Below are 20,668 nucleotides of genomic sequence, written 5' to 3'. Positions count from 1 at the left end.
TATGAATTTTAAGGTATTTAAAATAAACATTTGTGTTTCATGTTATAATTTGTAGTCATTCTGGAATGAAAAAAGCATAATTTATATTTATTTCCTAATTTTTATGATGGTTAGGTGTAGAGATACAATAGTGAAAATAAAAGATAAAAAATTTTTCTAAAAAAAAACATTTGATAATTATCTGAAGGTAATAAAAATTTCACAAGTGAAATTTGAAAATTTTCTGATGCATAAAAGTATTTTTAATCTTAAAATCAAAATTACTTTGCATGTTGGATAGTCAACATTCGAACAGAAAAATTCATGAGAAAAACATTACTTAAAAAATCTTAAAATTTAATAAAAAAAAAATTAAATTTTGCATATGAAAGCCTTGTTATCTTAACTGATAATCTGCAAAATTTCATGAAAATACACTAAGTGTATTAAAAGTTACAGCAAGAAAACTATAACAAGCACAAAATAGTTAATAGGTCAGTTCCTGGGACCGAGCCCGAAGTGAAAGAGTTAAAAAGGAAATATTTGGAAAATTCATCAGAAAACCTGAGAAACACATCATATGTCTACTGCCACATGCATCTAGAAGGTGATTCTCCTACTCAAATGGAACATTTCCAAATTCTTAAAAGAGTCATCAATGACAAAGAATTATGCTTAAAAGAAACTCTCACTATCCTCAAACTTACAAAGGAACTAAATTCAAAGAAATGTGTGAAAAATATTCACCTGTGTGTATAAGCTTAATTGGGCTTTGTCTAATAAACCTGACACAAAACAGACAATGAAAAATCATCATCTGCATATATACACCTCATTGGGGCTTTGCTCAGTGCACTTGAAAAATAAACAAAAACAATGAAGAAAAGAGAAAAAAAAATGATAAGTTATTATATTTAGAAATAAGCAATAACAACAACTAACTGTTGTTGATGCTTCAAATAATTTATTGCATGAAACAGGTCTTCTAATAAAATACCACGTATGAGAGACTACAATTACCATTGTAGTTACATGAATAAACATTTTAAAATTATTTTGGGATGTGCTACAAGTAAACATGCAATATTTCTAGTTTGTTATACCTACTTAAACAGGCATATAAATATCGGGCACTATGATCAACTGAAAGACTGTAAACACTGAAGCTAACTTACATGTTACGTATAGCCTGTACAGACAACATTTAAACAGTAGCATCTGGTAATACCACTTAATTAATAAAATTTGAAAATTCCTTAATTATTAAAAATAACATGTCACGCATCAGTGTTTTTTAACAGGGATATTTCCAAAATATGCCTAATTTTATCTATCAGATGTGTAGTTATGTACTCAAATCTTTAAAGAAATGTTTGAAATACCCCATGGAGTTTGAAATTAGTTGTATTAGGTTCCAAACAGTGAAACAGAGAGTACTTAAGCAACTAAATCTTTAAAAATTAAAGAAAAAATTTAAAATATATCAATTTATTTCTGAACATTACAAATAATTATTTATTAATGCCCAGCACTAATAGGTACTTAACTTCTACATGCAAATTTTTTTCGCATGCCACAAGCCTTGAAACTCCCACCTACACAACAATTAATTTGGTTCACTGTGTCTTTGTATGTAAATCATCATATGAAAACCCTCCACCAATAGGAGTGTGACACACCCTCCTGATGCACGACTCCCTCTAATTGATTCCATCTAACCATCAATTCAAGATTAGGCAAAAATTAAGCACCAGTTTTAGGTGGGGAGAAAAGGTGGGAGAAGTTAAGTACCTATCAGAAATATATTTTCAGTGTAGGAAAATAATAACTTCCAATACGGTACTATACCTCTGCTCACATAATAGCTAGAATCCCACATTGAAAATATGGAGGAACCGGTGCAAGGAACACAGAAAAGCACCTGAAGAACACGCATGGAGTGTGAACCCCGTTAAGAGAGGAACATATATGAACGACTGCACTACTTCTGTACTAGGCATACTCATTGCCCAGTTAGGCAGTAGTTGTCACATAAACTGATGGAAATTGGGAGGAGCACATCCAATGAATGAGAGAAAAACTGGGTGGTTCTTACCCTACATCCCATTGAAATCACTGGAACCATGTCTAGGATAAGAATGAAAGTATGGTCCCCAGCCAGAGATCAGAAAATGGGAAAAGCTAAAATGGATGTGTCCCTTGGTGTAGAGTGACTAGGGTGAGGCAGACCGTACTCAGTACATCAACTCCAGTCCAAAACCAGGTAGCATTGGGTATACATAATCTGTCCCATGATAAGAGGAGGGTCCCACACCATCTTCAATTCAAGTTGAGTAGAACAGGAGGAGAAAATTTCCATACTGGTCTACTAAACAGGGCACATGTGCATAAATCCTCAATCAACACCATTTATTGGGGAACCCGACATCCAAATGAAAGTAGGAAGGGATGTGCCAATGTGACACTTCACTTCAAATTGAATACCCGATCGATCGGTTCCACTCTGTGCAACCTCTGCCTCAGGTAGTGAACCTCCCTGAGGTGGAGTGCCAGAGGGACAACATTAGCCCCATGCAACATCATCCTCTGAATAGGACTGCACAGAAGTTGGGGTGAATCAAACCAGAACTGCACAACATCAACTCCCAGAACACACTGCATGGAGGTGGAGCAAAGGAGTGGAGGATCTATGCCAATTACACTGGCAGAACATTACTTCCTTACTTTTTACTGAATGGGAAGTGAACACATTCAGGAGGTTGTTTCCATGGTCCCAGTGGCTAGGAACTGGAAAGTGGCAAGGACTCTTATACTCCACTAAAAGAAATTGGGGAGAGAAATGCAGTGGAGAGTCTGGAGGAATATATGCACTAGAGACAGTGCAATGGTGACCATGAAAACCCTATTTCAAAAAGCAGACCACATCTGATTTATTCAATGGAAGGGATGGGCAGCAATACTCTTCTGCTTTACCCATGAAAATCCATGGAATAATACAGTCTGGAATAGGTATATGAAGGTAGCAAACCATCACAAGCCTACTAGTGATCATGTGGAACACCCCATCTCTACAGTGTACATTATTGGCCATGGGTATACATCAAGACTGGAGAGATAAGCCTCCACCAGAAGATAACTTTGGTGGGATGGCCCATTCTACCATTGCCAAGCTACCCTACACAACATCATCCTCTAGAGCCCAACACCAATAAGGTGCAGTGTCAGAAGTAGCTAGGGTGACCCATGTAACATCATTCTCTGGATAGGACAGCACAGAGACTGGAGAGCATGTATCATCAGCAGAACATCCCGAGTAACCACAATCTGAAGAACAATCAGAGCCAGGAGTGCACAATATAAACCACTGGGACCCACTGCATGAAGGTGGAATGACTGAGCCACTAGGAGGCAGATAATATATCCCAGTGTGATTTATGGTTGGCTGTACACAGCTTAAAGACCAAAGGCTGAAGATGTTCCACTGACATTAATAAAATACAAAGGAGGAAGGGTGAATGGACTGGGCTAAAAAAGGAAGCAACATGTACTGACAATCCAGATTTCCACACAAGGGATCAGATAAATGCCAGCTATAAAGATGGAAGGTGTGAAGAGCAGGATGAAGAACCAGTGACCAAGGGAGATGGAGGAGAGATGTAGTGAGTGGAAGAGGGTGGAGTAGTTTGGAGTTGCTGGAGAAGAGCAGACCAAGGTTGTGCCAGCCAGTAAGAAGCAATCAGAATGACCTGGTATGGAATGGAATGGATGACTTAAACCCCCCTCAGAAGGAGCTGGATAAGAAAGTAGGTGTAAAAATGCTGGTTGGTCCATTCTTGACTGAGAGCATCCACTGCTAGGACCTGTGGATGAGGAACTAGAGACCAAAAAAGATGTAACTTGGTGTTTAGGGAAGTAGCAAACGTGTTCAGATGAGGAGTATCTCACTGACTGCAAAGCCACTGGAAAACGTGAGGGTTGAGGGACCACTCTGTGGGAGAAATATTGTTGGGTCGAGAAATATAAAAAGTCACGAGGTTGAAAGCATCAGGAACATGACACACTATGATACATATCTGCAGTGTGTGTCAAATAAAGTAATTCCAATGTTTGACCAGACAGGGATAGAGAATGGGTACCTCCTTGGTGACTGATATAAGAGACAACAGTGGAATTGTTTGAATGGATCATGATGAGTCTGTTCCATACTATAAGAAGAAAATGATCCAAAGCATGTCCCACTGTCAGGAGTTCCAAGATTATCCAGAAGCTTCCTGTTGAACAAACCATGCCCCCAACCCCTGGAGAGAAGCATTGGTGAATAGATGCAAATCTGGAGGAGGAAGGGGAAGAAGTACCCCTGCCACAGTGTTGTCCTTGTTCAACCACCAGTGGAGATCATCAAGATGGGAAAGAGAAGGAATAACTGGGAAGACCAAGGGATCTTAAGCAAGATTCTATAGGTCACAACGTCTACTGAAGACAGTACATATGTGCACACAACCAAAGGGGACAAGGGCTTCCAGAGAAGCCGAAGTCCCCAAAAGTAATAGAGCCTTGCATGCAGAAAGAGAGGGAGAAGAAAGGGTGTGGAGAACTGAAAGCTCCATTGAACACAGATGAAGTGTAGAAGAGTGGGCCTACTGAGGTAAGAGTTGAAAAATACATCCAAGTGGACAAGACAATTGGTAGGAATCAGGAAAGACTTCTCTATCTTGAGAATCCAACCAAGCTGCTACTATCAATAGCAGAAGAGTGTGCTCAGAATAAACCAGTTGTCCATGTAGTGGTGGAAGTGCAACCCCAAGCATCCATAAGTCGAGCAAAGGCTTTGAGCACTTGACAAAACACATATGGTGCTGAAGCAAGCCCGAAAGGTAAAGTGCAAACTGAAATACAACCCTACTGTAGTCAAACTGAAGATAGCATTGGGAATGATGAGAAATGGGAATATGGAGGTAAACATATGAGAAATGGTGGAAAAGGATTCCATGGCAAAGCAGAGAAGATCCAGAAATTGGTTGAGGCAGGAGAGATTGATCACAGGATACCAGTCCCTGTTTTTTGGGGGGATGATGAAAAGCTTGGAGAAGGCTAGCTGAGATGCTTGATAGTGTGCTGTGAAAGAAGACTCAAAACAGCCTCAGATAGATGCTGATTGGTAGCAGTATCTCAAGGTAATGGGAAAGATACTGAGACAGGAGACAAAGAAAAATGGGAGAGGAAATGAAGAAAAAGTTCATCTGACAAAACAGTGACTACCCATGGATTGGGAATGAACTCCTGCCACTAGTGAACAAAATCAGATAAAAGTGCCCTTACTGGGCAAGGAACCATTTGATATTTGCCGGAACTGTTAGTGGTAATATGCAAGACAACTAGCCAAACGATGAACTGATGTACCCATGGAGGAAGAAACAGGCAAAGGATGGAAGGGTGCAGGAAGGGAAGCAGGTATAGAAGATGGTATGAGTGCAGACTGAAACAAAGGAGGAACCAAAGAAAAAGGATTGAGTGTTTCCTTATTGACTCCACACTTGACTCCAATAATTCAGAAATATCTCCAAAACCAGACCTATGGAGAAAGGAAGCCATTGTCAGGTCATTAAGATATGTGGAAGGTAGACAAACTTAAGGCAAGACAGTGTCCCTACCAAAGAGATCCTAACAGCAAAGAAACCACATGTGAAGAGATAAGGCATAGGATGATAATTGTGCCAATGTGGAGGTAATAAGGGAACAGTTATCCTCTGAAAAACCTTCTGGAGATAGGTGGAGAGCCTCAGAATGGAGGTGTATGGAGGAAATGTAATGCAGGAGAGATGCAAGGGTAAGACAAAATTGGGAAAACTGAGCATGGGGTAAATAAATAGAATTATCTGGGTTTGCCTCCCACACATGCAAAAGTAACTCCAATTGTTGGGAATCAAGAAAGGGATCATTGGCCTTATGATAAGCCAATGCAAAATGGTCAGCCATCAATTGAGAAATGAAATGCTCAACATGTACCCTGATATCAGGAGTAGGAGGGAGGACAAGGTAATCATGTGATAGAGCGTCATGTAACAAGGAAGGGACAGGATCATATGAAACTGGAGAAACAGATAAAACATAACAAACCGGAGAAATCATGTCCAAAAAGGTTGAGAGAGGCATGGCTGATTCTTCAGGAGAGGCACTGGAGTGTATGGCATAGGTAGGAGGTGGAGAAAGGCTGTCAAAATTCTTCTTGTCATGAACAAGTTTACCAGATACAGGAGGATCCCAAACACTGTTTGGAGAAAGGGCTGATTCAATCTCCCGATAAATGATGGCCAAAAAATCCCCAGCCCAGACCCCCTGACATGAAACCTATGTAATGACACTCAAAGTAGTAGGAATAGAAGCTGAAGTCGTGACATGAAATTCCAAATTCATGACTGACTGTGAACGAGTAAAAAAAAAAAGACAAACCAAAGAAACTTGACTTGGCCAAATATTACAGTGAACAAACTAGAAAAATTAATAGAAATGGTAAAGCACTACTTTAAAAAAAGAAAAATTATTGTGTGAAATTAGCACAATTTCAGAACATCTGTATTAGACAACTGCTTAACAAGAAGTGATGGTTAGGTAGAAATGAATAGGGGGAGTCGCATACATAGGAATGTAAAATCATGCTGCTACAAATATCAGAAAAAATAAATATTATGTCAGACAGTAAAGGGATACATGGAGATTATACTCTTATGTGGGCTGGAGTTGATAAAGAGAACAGGGCTAACCATGGAGTAGATTTCATATTATATCCAGATGGAGCAAGGTATATTCTAGAGGTAACATACAAATAACAAAGACTTATCAAAGTAAAGATTAAAAATGAAGAAAAGACCTACTCCTACATACAGGTGTATGCACATGTAATGGCTCTTACACAGTTTCGAAAAAAAAACAATAATTTTTTCACAGTCTGCTTAAATGAAATGAAGGAGGAATATTAAGTCATTGTAATGGGATGTTTCAATCAAAAAGATGAAACAACGAGATCCCTGTGGGACCCCAAGTAGACAGAGAAGTAAAACAGAACCTTAAAGGAATGTTTGTTACATATACATGACTGCTCATTTTAAGTTAAATAAAAATGAGAGTATTATTTAGTTTAGATAGTGTGAATGTTAAAGTAAGTTAAAGTTGAGTGAAAGCAAGACAAAGTTACTGAGAGATATTGTCAAATAGGTCTAGACAGTGTTTGTAAGTTTAGCTGTAAAGAGCATATAGTGGTATTTTTTAAATAAAATTATCACCAGTTGTATTGTAACAACAAAGCAGAGGAGAATAATTTTATGTCACTGTTCCTAAAGAAGAGAACACAAAAAGACATGGACAAGATGATCAAGCTGGCAGAGCAGTATATGGAAGCCCATGGAGGGAGTATAACTGCAAGTCTAAGAATAACCAATTAACGTCAAAAACCAGGGGTAGCTGACTAGAAACATGACAAAAAACTTAAAAGATAAAAGGGAGAAGAGATGTTATGCTTCTTATAAAATAGGACACATTGTGAATGAATGCAAGTCTGTCATCAACATGCAATAGCAGAAATTTCAACATTAAGCAGCTGGAGCTACCAACAAAAATGGTGCTGGCAAGAAACAAGATATGAGTGAATATCACCATGGATGCTGCTGCCAAAAGAAACAGAATAGAGACAACACGTCAGATTAACCACAAGAAGGAAGTGTTATCTCCATGATTAAACAGTGCATGACTGATAGTCAGTTAAAGTTAGCAAGTGGATCAAGAGTGCTAGTGGTGATTGGAGCATGTGACAAATATTGAGGGGTGCCAACAAATCACAACATGCCATTAGGTGAAAGCTATGTCAGGGACAAGAAAGTAAAATTTCTATGAGACACTGGGTGCAGCAATGAGAATCGCTCTAGTATATGATGACCAGATGATGGGTAAGGTACATCTGTGTGTGCTGACTGATAGAACAGTGAGAAAGTTTTCCATAGCAAGAATATAGGTGGACACTCTATACTGCATGGGAGACCTTGAAACTATGTGTATGAAGGCACCCATCTATGACTTGGTGATCGACAATATACCAGGCAGTAAAAATTTGGAGGAATCAAACAGAAAGGAAACTGATGAGAAAAAAAGTGAAATCCTGAATGTAGGTCTATGGGAACTGAAGGAAGCACAGAATAAAGATCCTTCACTGTAGAAACTTTGGGACATTGCCCAAGACATAGTGGAGCACAAGACAAAAGGGAAAAGGACCTACAGATTAGAGTATCAAAATGGATCTATCGAGGCAATTCTAATGGGGAAGTTAAACAAATCGTAGTACCAACAGAATACTGTATTCAAATGATGAACATAGCTCATAAATCGATTGTGGGAGGGAATCTAGGAGCAGAAAAGATAGCAGGCAGAATCACCAGCAACTTCCATTGGCCAGGGTCATGTGACATCTGCCAAAGGACAATATGTAGAGGGAAGGTAGCCAAGATGTCACTGATTGAGATGACTCTCATCGAAGAGCTATTCAGCAGAGTAGCTGTGGACTTGATTGAACCACTAGCACCTGGAGCTGACAAGGGCAACTGTTATGTGCTGACAATAGCAAACTATGCAATACATTACCCAGAACCCATAGCATTCCTGAAGATAGAGACAACAGCAGAAGCCCTTCTGGAAACATTTTGCAGTGTCAGCTTCCCAAAAGAAGTCTTGAGTGACAGAAAGACCCAGTTTACCTCAGAACTGATGCAAGAGGTGTGCAGAGTCATCATCACTAGGGAACTCTTTACCACCCTGTACAACCCCAGATGTAATGGACTTTGTGAAAGAGTTAACAGAGTCTTAAAGAAGTGCTGAAGTATATGTGCCAAGAGAGACCATGTGACTTGGACAGGTACTTGCAAGCAGTATTATTTACTTACAGAGAAGTCCCACAAGCATGAACATAGTTTTCATCATTCAAGTTGCTGTATGGAAGAACAGTATGAGGTCCAATGCAGATATTGAAAGAACTCTGAAGATGAAGAGGTCTGTCAACTAGCATGAGAAAGCTTGTATGGAGCTCAAGGGACTCAGAAGCACTTCTATGACAAGAACACTGAGTATCAATGTTTTAAGGTCAGACAGAAGGTCTTAGTTCTGCTACCCACAGACAATAACAAATTCACCCTGCAGTGGAAAGGACCTTTTAAGTACAGGAAGTGGTCAACAGAATGGACAATAAGGTGAAAGTGGACTGGAAGACCAAGATCTACCATGCCAATCTGTTGAAGAGATACTTTGGGAGGGAAGAAAACCTAACGAATGCAGCTACTGAGGCAAAGATAGACATGGCAGGGGTAGATGTCACAAATGCAAAACCAGAAGATAGTGACTTTGCTATAGAAGATGAAGACCTACTAGACCTAAGACCACTGTGTGAAGATATGACATACAAAGATGTCAACATTAGTGAAGAACTGAATGGCAAGCAGAAGAAAGAGCTACAAGATTTACTATGTCAGTTGCAGATATCTTTACAGATAGACCAGGCTAAACAGTCCTTGTGCCACACAAGATCTAGACCATGACCTGGGATCCAGTCAAAGTGAAGCCCAATCAGATGCTCTATGCAATGAGACTCCTAATCAAGAAAGAAGTTGAGGCAATGTTAGAAGCTGGAATCATTCAGCCAACTGTTCACCAGTGGTACTCGTGAAGAAGAGAGACAGCGCAAACTGCTTCTACATAGATTTACCGAAGCCAAACCTCATGATGAAGTGTGACACCAAATTTATGGGCAACCCAGAGGCTATTACGGTGAAACTAGACAGGGCCAAGATCTTTACCAAGAGCGACTCAGTAAAGGTTATTGGCAGATTCCGATGCAGGCAGAACCCAAAGAAAAGACAGCCTCCATGACACCAGATGGATGCTACCAGTTCAAGTAGATGCCCTTTGGGTTAGTTAACTCAGCAGAGACATTCAATCAAATGATGAAGATGTTGTTGCACAAAACCACTAACATCAAGCGTTATGTGGACGACATTCTGTCCCATACAGTCAGATGGGAAGACTACCTGACGAAACTCAGAGTTGTTCAGGTGAGTGAGGCCAGAAGGTTTGACCATCAGACCATCTAGTGCTACATTTGCTATTCTGTGCTGGACAGAAGGTGGGTGACCGACAAATTACCATGGCAGAAGAGAAGCTAACCTGCATAGAAGATGCACCAGCTCCGATGACTAAAAAACAAGCCAGATCCCTTCTGGGGTTAGTGGGGTATTACAGGAAGTTCACCCCAAACTACAGTGAAGTTGCTACAGCACTGACTGACCTGACCAAGAAACACCTACACAACAAGGTGAAGTGGGAACAACATAGCAGATGATATTCCAAAAGTTAAGAACATGTTAGGAAGTTTGCCAATCCTTAGAATGCCAGACTTCCACAAACCATTCATCTTTCAGGCTGATGTTTCAGTCATTGGAATTGAAGCAGTACTCCTACAAAAAAAGATACTGTTTCCAGTAATGAAGGTGAGTAAAAATTCTTGAGTAGAGAGAAAAACTACTCTGTGATGGAATAAGAGTGTCTGGCCTCCATATTTGTCATCAAGAAGTTTCAGAACTACCTCTATGGGAAGAAGTTCATTATCTAGAGAGACAATCAACCTCTTGCATACATCTAGAGTGCAAAATTGACAGTACAGGGATCAATACGTGGACGTGGTACCTCCAGGGGACTGCAAATGTTGATGCAGACTGTGTGAGTAGACATTGTGCATGAACTGAGAAAAGTCTTTGTATATAAAATAAAAAATATTCCAAATATTTTTTTGAAGAGGGGGCTTATTGTTAGATATACACGACCATTTATTTTAAGTTTGATAAGAGTATTATTAAGTTTATATAGTGTGAAGATTAAAGTAAATTAAAGTTAAGCGAAAGCAAGACAAAGTAAGTAAAAGATACAGTTAAATAGATCTAGTCTGTGTTTGTAGGTTTGTAAGTAAAGTGCATATAGTGGCATTTTCTTTTAATGAAATTATTGCAGTATTATTGTAACAACAGAGTAGATAAGAATAATTTGTCTTGTCAACTGTGTTCTAAAGTAATTGAACAAACCTGTGTGGACTTTGATGAAAAGATAGGATAATTTAAACTTTGGATACAACTGTGGTAACTAACTGTGTAACAAACATTTGTATATATATGTTTGACATATTATTTTAAAACAAGTGGACTGTGTGCTTTTGTTTATTGTTGAATATTGTTGAATCCATCCATATATAAAAACCTGTGTTGGATATGCAAGACTTTAATGTAAGAGTACTTAATTAGATATTTAGTGATTTAATATGTAATGATCATTTAGTTTTCAAAACAAGTGTTAAAAGTGAATTATTTTAAAAGTGACAGTTATGATAAGTTTCATTACATAACTCTGTAAGAGTTGTGTATGAAGTCTAATTGTTGTACTAGGCTTTCATAGTATTGTTGATATCATCTTACTCGAAACTTTCAAGTTTTTCTCATTATGTGTAATATTGTTGCTACTAGAGGGCTAGATATTTCTAGATTTTTCTGTCGCGTGTTATAAATACATGCAGATACAGCAAGTTAGAAAAAATTAAGTTAGTGAAAGTGAAGTTAGACTGTATGATTGTTAGTTTAGCCATAATGGTTGATATCTAAAGTGAATTTCACAGTAGTATTATAATGACAAAAATAAATAATAATAATTTGTCTTGTCAAAGGGTGTTCTAAAGTAACTGAACCTGCCTGTGTGGACTTTGATGAAAAGGAGACAATTATTTAAAGCTATGGATACAACTGTGATAACCAATAGTGTAATGAGTTTTTGTACATACGTTTGGCTTGTTTCGAATATATTATTTTAAAACAAGTGGATTGTGTGCTGTCTGTTCATTGTTTGAATTTATTGCCACCAAGTCACAGACACCTAGTGTGAAGAATCCACAGCCCTATAAACCTGACAATGTTGCTCTTGGAATTGTACACACAACAAGTATTTTTTTTATTATCAACACATTTTTCCAATACCAACATAGTCAAATAGTTACTTGATACAAGTGCAATGATTTAAAAACAGCATCACAACTAGACTACATCCTGATCAAATTGACCATGAGAAAAAGTATCGTTGCTGCAAAAGTTATTCCAAATATACATACAGACACATAACATAGGCCAGTAGTACTAGACATGAAGACAGAAAGATCCAGGAACAGAGAGTTACATCACCAGTACAAACTGTTAACACCAGAATGCTTAATGAAGAGGAAGTAAGGAATAAAACAAAAGAACAGAAGAAGCGGAAATTTGAGAAAATTCCTGAAGAGACATTCAGCACTAATGAAGAATGGGCAAGATTCAAGAAAACTTTAAATCAATACTAAAAGAGTGCTGGTACAAGGAAAATAGAAGAAATGAGTAAAAGAGGCATAATACGATGGAACAAAGAGGTAGATGAAACTATAAAGGAGAATAAGAAAGCTTTCAAAAGATGGGAAAAAAACAAACAGAAGATGACTATGTAATCTACAGTATAGCCAGAAGAAAGAACAAAAGAGTAGTAGAAGAAGCAAAATAAATGTCAAGGAAAAAGTTTGGAGAAGATTTGGTTCAGAAATGTGGAAAAGTACTGAGAGAGTTCCATAAACTTGTAAAGTCAGTAAAACAATGGAATGAGCCTTTTGATCCTACAGCAATAATTAATGATGAAAAGGAAATCCATTAATGCAATGTGTGCACAAGCTTGGTCCATTGGACCGACCCTGTACAGAAGATGGCAAATTTGTCAGAGATAGAAACTAGATTCCAGAAGGCAAACAATTTAACCTATCAGATGCCTGCTGTCTCATAAGGACACAGAGAAAACATTTTTCAACATCGTATGTACACCAATACTAACATACAAATGCCAAACATGGATCGTCAGTCAAAGAAATGAGCCAAGAATAACATCATGTGAAATGATATGCCTCCATAAAGCTGTCAATAAGACCAGCCCAGATAAAGAAAGAAATGAAACAAATAGACAACAGCAGAAATGAGACTAGTACTGAAGCATAGAGAAAAGCAGAGGTTGAAATGGTCAGCCATTTTTTTCAAATGAATCCAGAGCAGCTACTGGCAAGAGCACATAATTTATAACTAAGAGGAAACAGAAGAGGGAAGCACTGATCGATGGTGTCCATCTAAGAAACATCTAAAAATATGAGACTAACAATTGGAGAAATGTCACACCTTGACCTGAAATGTCCTTTTGTATCTTTCACAATGCTGTAAAGCATAAATGGTTGACAAGAGAAGAAAGTGTTGAGATTTTGGCAAAAATAATTCTAAGTACAATAAATGAACATAGAGAAATAGTTTCTTTATAAATTATGGGGAATTTTAATAATGCATTCAATGCTAAGTGGTGAATTATTTGTATAATTTATCATTTCAAAGAATAAAGTTTGGATTTTCATAAACAGAAAAGATACCTTTACCAATGAGGAAATTGTTTTCATTCCACACATGTTATTAGATGTATAATAGGCATAAATATATGTAGCATACTGTCAAAGTGTTGCTGCACAAAATATTAAAGCCTGCTTTGAAGGAATAATAAACTCCATTTTAAAATACAGGATGAACCAGAAATGTGTATCTTTGCATATTAATATTCACAAACAATTAGAAAACACTAAAGTGGTATTCTAAATGTGTAAATATTTTGTGGTATTAAAATGGTGTAAAAATAGTACAACTAATGCATTCTGACAGGTTACCACGAATATCAAGTCACAAAATTTGTTCTTGTAAAATGGTAGAACAATTAACTTAGTTGATTATCAGACAGAGAAAAGTATTCAATTACTTTCGTTTTAAGAGGTACTCAATTATTATATAGTTTCTATTGATGGGATGGTAAATTTATTTGGGTACAATGTTTTGTCTCTTACAGAGAGATTTGATCATGAAATATTGTACCCAAGTAAGTCAAGTATCTCACCAACAGTCATTCAAAAGAACTTTAAAGATTAAACTACTTTATTTACACAAAAAAATAAGAAACTACATATACATATAAAAATGTATTTATTCAAAAAGCAATAACAGTAATGTAATAACACAAGGCTTAAATCTGGTTTACCTGATGAAACTGACCCTCTGATACACCATCTCTATAAAAGATTATTCTATTTGGCTTAAAATGAGTAGATTTATAAAACTGGATCAAGAGTTCTTTCACCATGTTTGCTAGGTCCTTGATTATCTCTTGTCGATGTTGCTGTACTCTTACTGTTGCTGCATACCTACTTGGGTGTGCATCCATACTTCCTACTACCTAGTTAAAGATAAAATATACATTTTAACACATCTCAAGAAATACTGATCTCCTTTTGAAAATACTGACAGGAAATGTTTTTACAGTTTATCACCTTTTCCAAAACTGTGTTTATTACTTCATAAAATACTAAAATTTCTAAGTTACAAGACATAAGTGATCCAGAAATAAGAGTAAAAAGGGCTCATGCAATTTTTTCTTTGATTTTTATAATAACTTCTTTTCCACGTGATAAACATAACACAGATATTCAATAAGTAAGTGAGATTAATAAAATATAGAGTAACAAAACTCCTTTTTTTAAAACCGCATTCAGGAATTTTATCCCAGCACCAAAATAAACGTAACTGCAGTATGCATACAACTTTCATTAGTATCCACTTTAAATCTGCGTGTATTATATCTATAATATAATAATAAGTGATTTACATTAAATTCTGTACTTCAGAGAAGGGTGGCAAAGTTAGAGATGAGGGAATACTTAGAGAACAAATTCCATCATTCTCATACTAGGGGAGAACTTTTAAGAACTTAAAACTTATATAATAATAAAATTTTGTTTATCAGATATGTTTTGATGACAAGTTTATTCACATACATTAATAATAAAATAGTTTCATTAAATTTTTAATATAACTATGCAAAAGATTGTGACATGCACACTCTGACCTACCAATAGAAAGAGGGTTAAGTACTGAGCATTATACAAATCACTAGATCAAATTTTCCATGTTATTGACATTCAATGTGTAATTACTATACAAACATTGTCAAACTCTTTCTGTTAACTGGAGAAAAAATAATATGACACTGTTGTCTGACGAACCTTAAAATGTTTAGAACTATCTTTGAATTCATGGCTAGCAAACAAACCTTTGAACACAGTCCTACAAAATACTTCCAACAGTTAAAAACTTTCACAACAGGAAGGTGCATCAACTGAAACATCAAATTATTTGTGTAACAAAAGATTTTCTTTATTGCGTGCAATGCTTAAGTGCAATATATAATTTGGCAAGACAGAGCAAACAGTTTCTACTGAACACTATTCAGATATAAGGCTTAAACATAACTATCTTCCTGTTCCTGAATACTTTAATAGTGATTGATAAAACCTGTGTGACATACTTGCCTTTGGAAAATACATCATTAAAGAAGAATGTAATGATAGGATTTTACTAGAAGCTTTGTGGATAGAAAGACTGGGGCTTTGTTACCAAATGAACTCAAAATAAAAATAGATGTTGCAATTCAGCTATTTCCCAATGTATTAAATTATTAGTGCAACATCTGCAGCTTATTATTATTATTATTATATCTGACTAATTGTTATTGAATAGGTCACATTCTTCATGATTCTTTTCATAGTTTTGTTTGACTTTAAGTACATAATGTAATGTCCAAGCAATTACACTGCTTGTGACTCTGATGAATGGCTATCATCAATTTAAAAGCTAAGGCTGAAAATGGGTATTTGTATGTGTTGAATTGTAAACATTTTAAAATAAAATTTGTGTCACTGTAGCACATTTCTTCCTTTCTAACACATACTGTTAACAAATCATGATCTTAAAAAATATCTATTAGGACTGAGCAACATTTATTACTTTTGAAAAGTAATTTCTGAACCTATTGAGAAATATGACACCTAGAGTATGAAAAAAAAAATTTTTTTTAATGTAATTTTTAATTTACCGTTGTTTCACTCATTCTTGTTGTGTTGGTTGAACTTAAGTTTTCAAGTACAGAGAGCCAATGTTTAGCTATTTTTAAACAGAACGGATTAAAATTTCTCTTTTTAGGTAACAATACATGTCAAATGGTCATATTTCTATGAGATAAGTAAAAATTAAAGAAAATAAATTAAATAATAGATTTACTGCTTTATTGCATAGTTCACCCCCCCCCCCAAACATTCATTGCAATGCCCTGGATAAACACACTTTGGTTTCTCATGGCGTCTTACTGTCACATTTTTTGCTATAGATTTAGCTGCTTGTGATTGACAATCAGAATTGTTTTCTTTTTTTCTTGACATTTTACTCTGAGGTACATAATCAGCATCAAAAATGTTTACCATACCTAACTCCCCCCCCCCCCCCAAACTAAAGTGAATAAAAACCTATTTATTTTGCAAAATTTTGTGGGTTCAACTTGTCTATTCTATAAAAAAGTTAGTCTTGTTTGTATGTAGATTTGAAAGCATTTGATGGATTTTTATTCTGAAACCACAATGCCAGCACACATCTATAAAATACACATAAATATTTCTGATGTTATTTCCACTTAAATCAGACCAATATTCAGTCCATCTTCTGTGACAAAATTAGATTTCAAAGTTTTCATTGATACTAAAAATTTGACATCCCAGACATTAAACCTGAGTAAGTTCATTCCATATCTTTATAAGCCTGCTATTACAGTGGCTGAAAGATGCGATCAAACAGTCACAAACATAGCTCGAAGAAAGTTTTGCATCATTCGTATCTCCTTCAATTGTTTTTTCACTGCACAGGTAATAACAACTTTTATTAAAAAGATTTCTTATCAACTTGAAAATCAGAAATTTAATTTGTTCAAACACACACAATCACTGAAAGAACTCTTAAATGATAAAAATGCAAAAATACCATTTTTACTACAACTAAAAACAAACATGACTCAATACTCCAAAAACAATTTGGATTTAGTCATCACAGCTTCAATAAAAAAATAAAAAATGGTTTATGGAGCTCTAGGTTATTTTCTTTTTATATATTGAAAAACAATAAAACAATTCAATGATTCTTAATAGACTTACTGCTGCTATGGAAGGTTTTTTGTTATCACCGGCTGGAGGGTGTGTAACATCTGCCCCCAAAAATATCACAGGTTCATTAAAAACTTTTGGCCTAAGGAAGAAAAGGAAAATATATTTATATTTACATATACATAAAAACAAAGGAATATAAAATACTGAGAGATTATTGGAAAAGTGTGTAAACGTTCCATTAGAATGCAAATTTTTTAGAACCCAAACAGTATTAACATTTATTTTTCTAGCCCAATGTATACTCTTAGCATTAAAATGACAAATCTGCTTAAAATATGTTTAATATTTTATGTTGTAGATTGTTAATTTTCTTGACCATATCATATTGCCATACAAAAATTATTCCAACATTCCAAAGATATTCAACACAGCAATTAAATAGTTAAACAAGATTTATAAAACAGTATTTTAAAAATAGCTTAAACTTACCGGATGCTTGGCACTAAGATGCTGTTGATGCCTCCCAGTTTAACATTGATCTTTAAACAGAGATTGGACAGAGTCTGTGGAGATGTTTTACTGACATTCTTTGCCTGAACACATTGTGTAGCCATCCCTAAAACCGTGTCACCAACTCGTTTTACTTCAGCTAAAACCAAAACCAAAAGAAAAGCTTCACAGAGTTTCCAATTTAATGAAATAACTGAATCAACATATCCCTCATTCTATCATTTAAAAAATACATCAAGATTATTCCACAATATGAAAAATTAATTTATATCTAATTTTTTATCAACTTCTGAATAAAATTCCTCAAAATCTGAAATTTTGTTTTAAAAATTATCACTTCTTAGAGAAACACCCTAATTCACAGTTCAAGTTAAAACTGTGTAGATTTTTTTTAAACAGTAACAATAACATTAAATATGCAAAGATGTTTCATAGATTAAGTACATGTATAGTGCTTAAATTTATTAGAAATCACTTAGCTCTTAAACTTGTGGAAGTAGATCTATAGCTTCTTTGGAGCTGAATTGTGGATATATTATGCATATACAAGTATGGTAAAAAACTGACATGTTAAAAATTCTAAACTCTTATAAAATTCATGGTCTTTTGCAAACACGGTGAGAAAGAAACTTCAAGAATATTTACTTTGCTACACATTATACATGAAACATTGGCTTCAATTTGCTATTGCTGTTTTCACTGTGGCTGAAATTACTCAATACAGTTAGTAGTTTCATGCTATACTATCATAAAATACGCATGGTCTGCTGTGGGTTCAAAGGCCCTCTCATTATTCATAAAATTCCCAGTGTTTTGATTCAATTTCTCCATCAGCCCTAATTACATTTATAGTTACTCCAAGGCGAGTCTATACCCAATAACAAGCCATATTAGGGCATCCACCCATGGTACCTGAGCATGTACCATGTTTGGTCCTACTAACTTGTGAATTGGGGTATGAACACAGTTTTAAGTATGGCAGAACTAGGATTAAGGAACACAAAATCGGGTGCCAGATTTGGGTTCAGTTGACTCTGAAAGTCTACTCACAGACCCCCATCTTGCTTTGGTGACCCTCTGGGCATACTTTAGCTCCCCTTTGTAGTGAGGTTACACAATATATATAAGGTCACTCCCTTGGCCATCCCAAGTCCACCTGCTGAGGTCCAAAACTGTAGGAAGAGTTTTTAGACAAACAAACTCACAAATACAAAATGTGAATGAATAAAGAATTATTTACACTGACTACATGTTTACACAGGGTTCCCACAGAGGAGAAGATTAAATAATTTCCTGATTTTTTCCTGATCAACAAATTTGAAAGAAACTGATAAAAATCATAGTATATGCTGAATAACTGTTAACAATCACAATTAAACACATGTTCCAATAATGAGGAATAAAAATCCAAGTTGGTCTCTATATCCCCTCTTAAAGCCAACCCAAACCACCTATACATTGATTTGTAAATACTATATAGTTTAATTTTTTAAATGAAAAAATACCAGTTGTTGGATGTGGTATTATGTTATTGTAATATCTATAATGTATATATTCAACTTTGTATTTGGTATCATATATTACAAAATCTGTAAAATAAAAACATTTTGAATTAGACTGCTTTCTGATGTCACATTAATCAGTGAAAAGTTTTTAGAGAACTTTATAAATTATTAGACCTTCTGATGGATTATTATAATCTTTATTTAGAAGGTAAAAATTGAATTTACTATCAGCAGTAGATACTACAATAAAACAATATATAAAAGTGCAGACATACAGTTTATTACAATCACACTATGCTATGCAACAGTGGGTCATATTAAGGTGTTAATATGCATATCAGCCTGTATACACAGAACAAAGCAAACATCTGGAATAAAAAGTGTTTTTTTTTCTGGAATGAAATTCAATCAGCATTCTCTGCATAGTTAACCCAATTGCCATGGGCATCCTCTTCTGCACATGTCACGAGGTTTCAGTGACTTACATTCAAAATTTCATTAATCTACTTTTTGTTTAAGTTATACCAATTAATATAGCTTAAAATCTTAGCTAATAATCCATATTTTAATACTGTATAAGTTAAAAGTTCTTAATTTTATAAGGCAATATTTAAAAAATCCCAAAAATCTCCTATTGTGACACACGACACATTTTTTCTAGGCATCTCCTCTTCTCTATTTTATCTACCACCCCTCAAATAAGTTCAAAATTCAACATAAATTACTCAAGTTTGTTTGGTTACAGAGCCATTAAATAGTAAATCAGAACCCTCTTAAGGTACCCACCTGCCACATCCTCTCTTTCAGGATTTGTTAATAGTTCTCTTACATTTAATTCTATATTATCTATAACTAATAGAAAGCCAAGGTTTTCATATATCTAATCACATATTCTATTATGTTGTTTTCTGAACAGAGAATTGTCATTGTCTCTGTTAATACAAGCTTTGTTTCTATGGAAAAGATAACGATTACCTTGAATGAATTTGTAAAGGCTCTTGTTGCATAGTTAGAAAGCCAGAAAAACTGTGATAGTTATCAAAAATTGTCTGCTTTTTGCATGTTATTATTCTATGCTCTTTGGTACATTATTTAATTAAATACAAATTATTTAGTGCATTACTACCATTAGTATACAATTGACAGCAAGAAAGAAGAAGATTTGGGTAAGTACTTTATTTCTTGTTTTTCATGTCTGTTCTTTATTTATTATAAAAGTAACTAAAATGTAAAAATAGGGATCTCTTTAGATTAGTTAAGGTTAGATTATATAAAATGAATAATAATAACAATATAATAAAAATGTTTTATGAGGCACACACGCTTCCCAATTCTTTCATCTGTTCCTGCTATTTGCTCGTTCTTTTCTAAAACTTTTGATTTTACAAAGTCATTTTAAATTTCTTCTTAGATTGTTTAGCAGGTTCACCTGCCACCATTTGCAGCACTCTACACTTGACTCCAGCTTTCATTTGCTTGCCTCAAGCCCATCAGCTTCTCTTGTAGGTTTTTTTTTCTCAAACTAATTTCACTAGCAACTTTTTACTCTTTTCCTCATCCAGATATAGCTGGTAAC

The 20,668-nt window shown here is 35.4% G+C and overlaps 1 protein-coding gene across 1 annotated transcript in view; it reads right to left on the bottom strand.

Moving 5' to 3' along the window:
• The window catches only part of LOC106464848 (protein argonaute-2-like), a 105,545-nt gene that overhangs the window by 27,792 nt on the left and 57,085 nt on the right, over positions 1 to 20,668 (bottom strand). The window contains exons 8-10 of the mRNA XM_022392645.1: positions 17,567 to 17,726; positions 17,126 to 17,216; positions 14,131 to 14,325 (exon numbers count right to left, since the gene is read on the bottom strand). Of these exons, the coding sequence (XP_022248353.1) occupies positions 14,131 to 14,325; positions 17,126 to 17,216; positions 17,567 to 17,726 (446 nt within the window). The remainder of the gene's footprint in view (positions 1 to 14,130; positions 14,326 to 17,125; positions 17,217 to 17,566; positions 17,727 to 20,668) is intronic.

Source organism: Limulus polyphemus, unplaced genomic scaffold (assembly GCF_000517525.1).
Source record: "Limulus polyphemus unplaced genomic scaffold, Limulus_polyphemus-2.1.2 Scaffold1759, whole genome shotgun sequence".
NCBI lineage: Eukaryota > Metazoa > Arthropoda > Merostomata > Xiphosura > Limulidae > Limulus > Limulus polyphemus.
The sequence above is the reverse complement of the archived record's forward strand: the minus strand, read 5'-3'. Positions and strand labels throughout refer to the sequence as shown.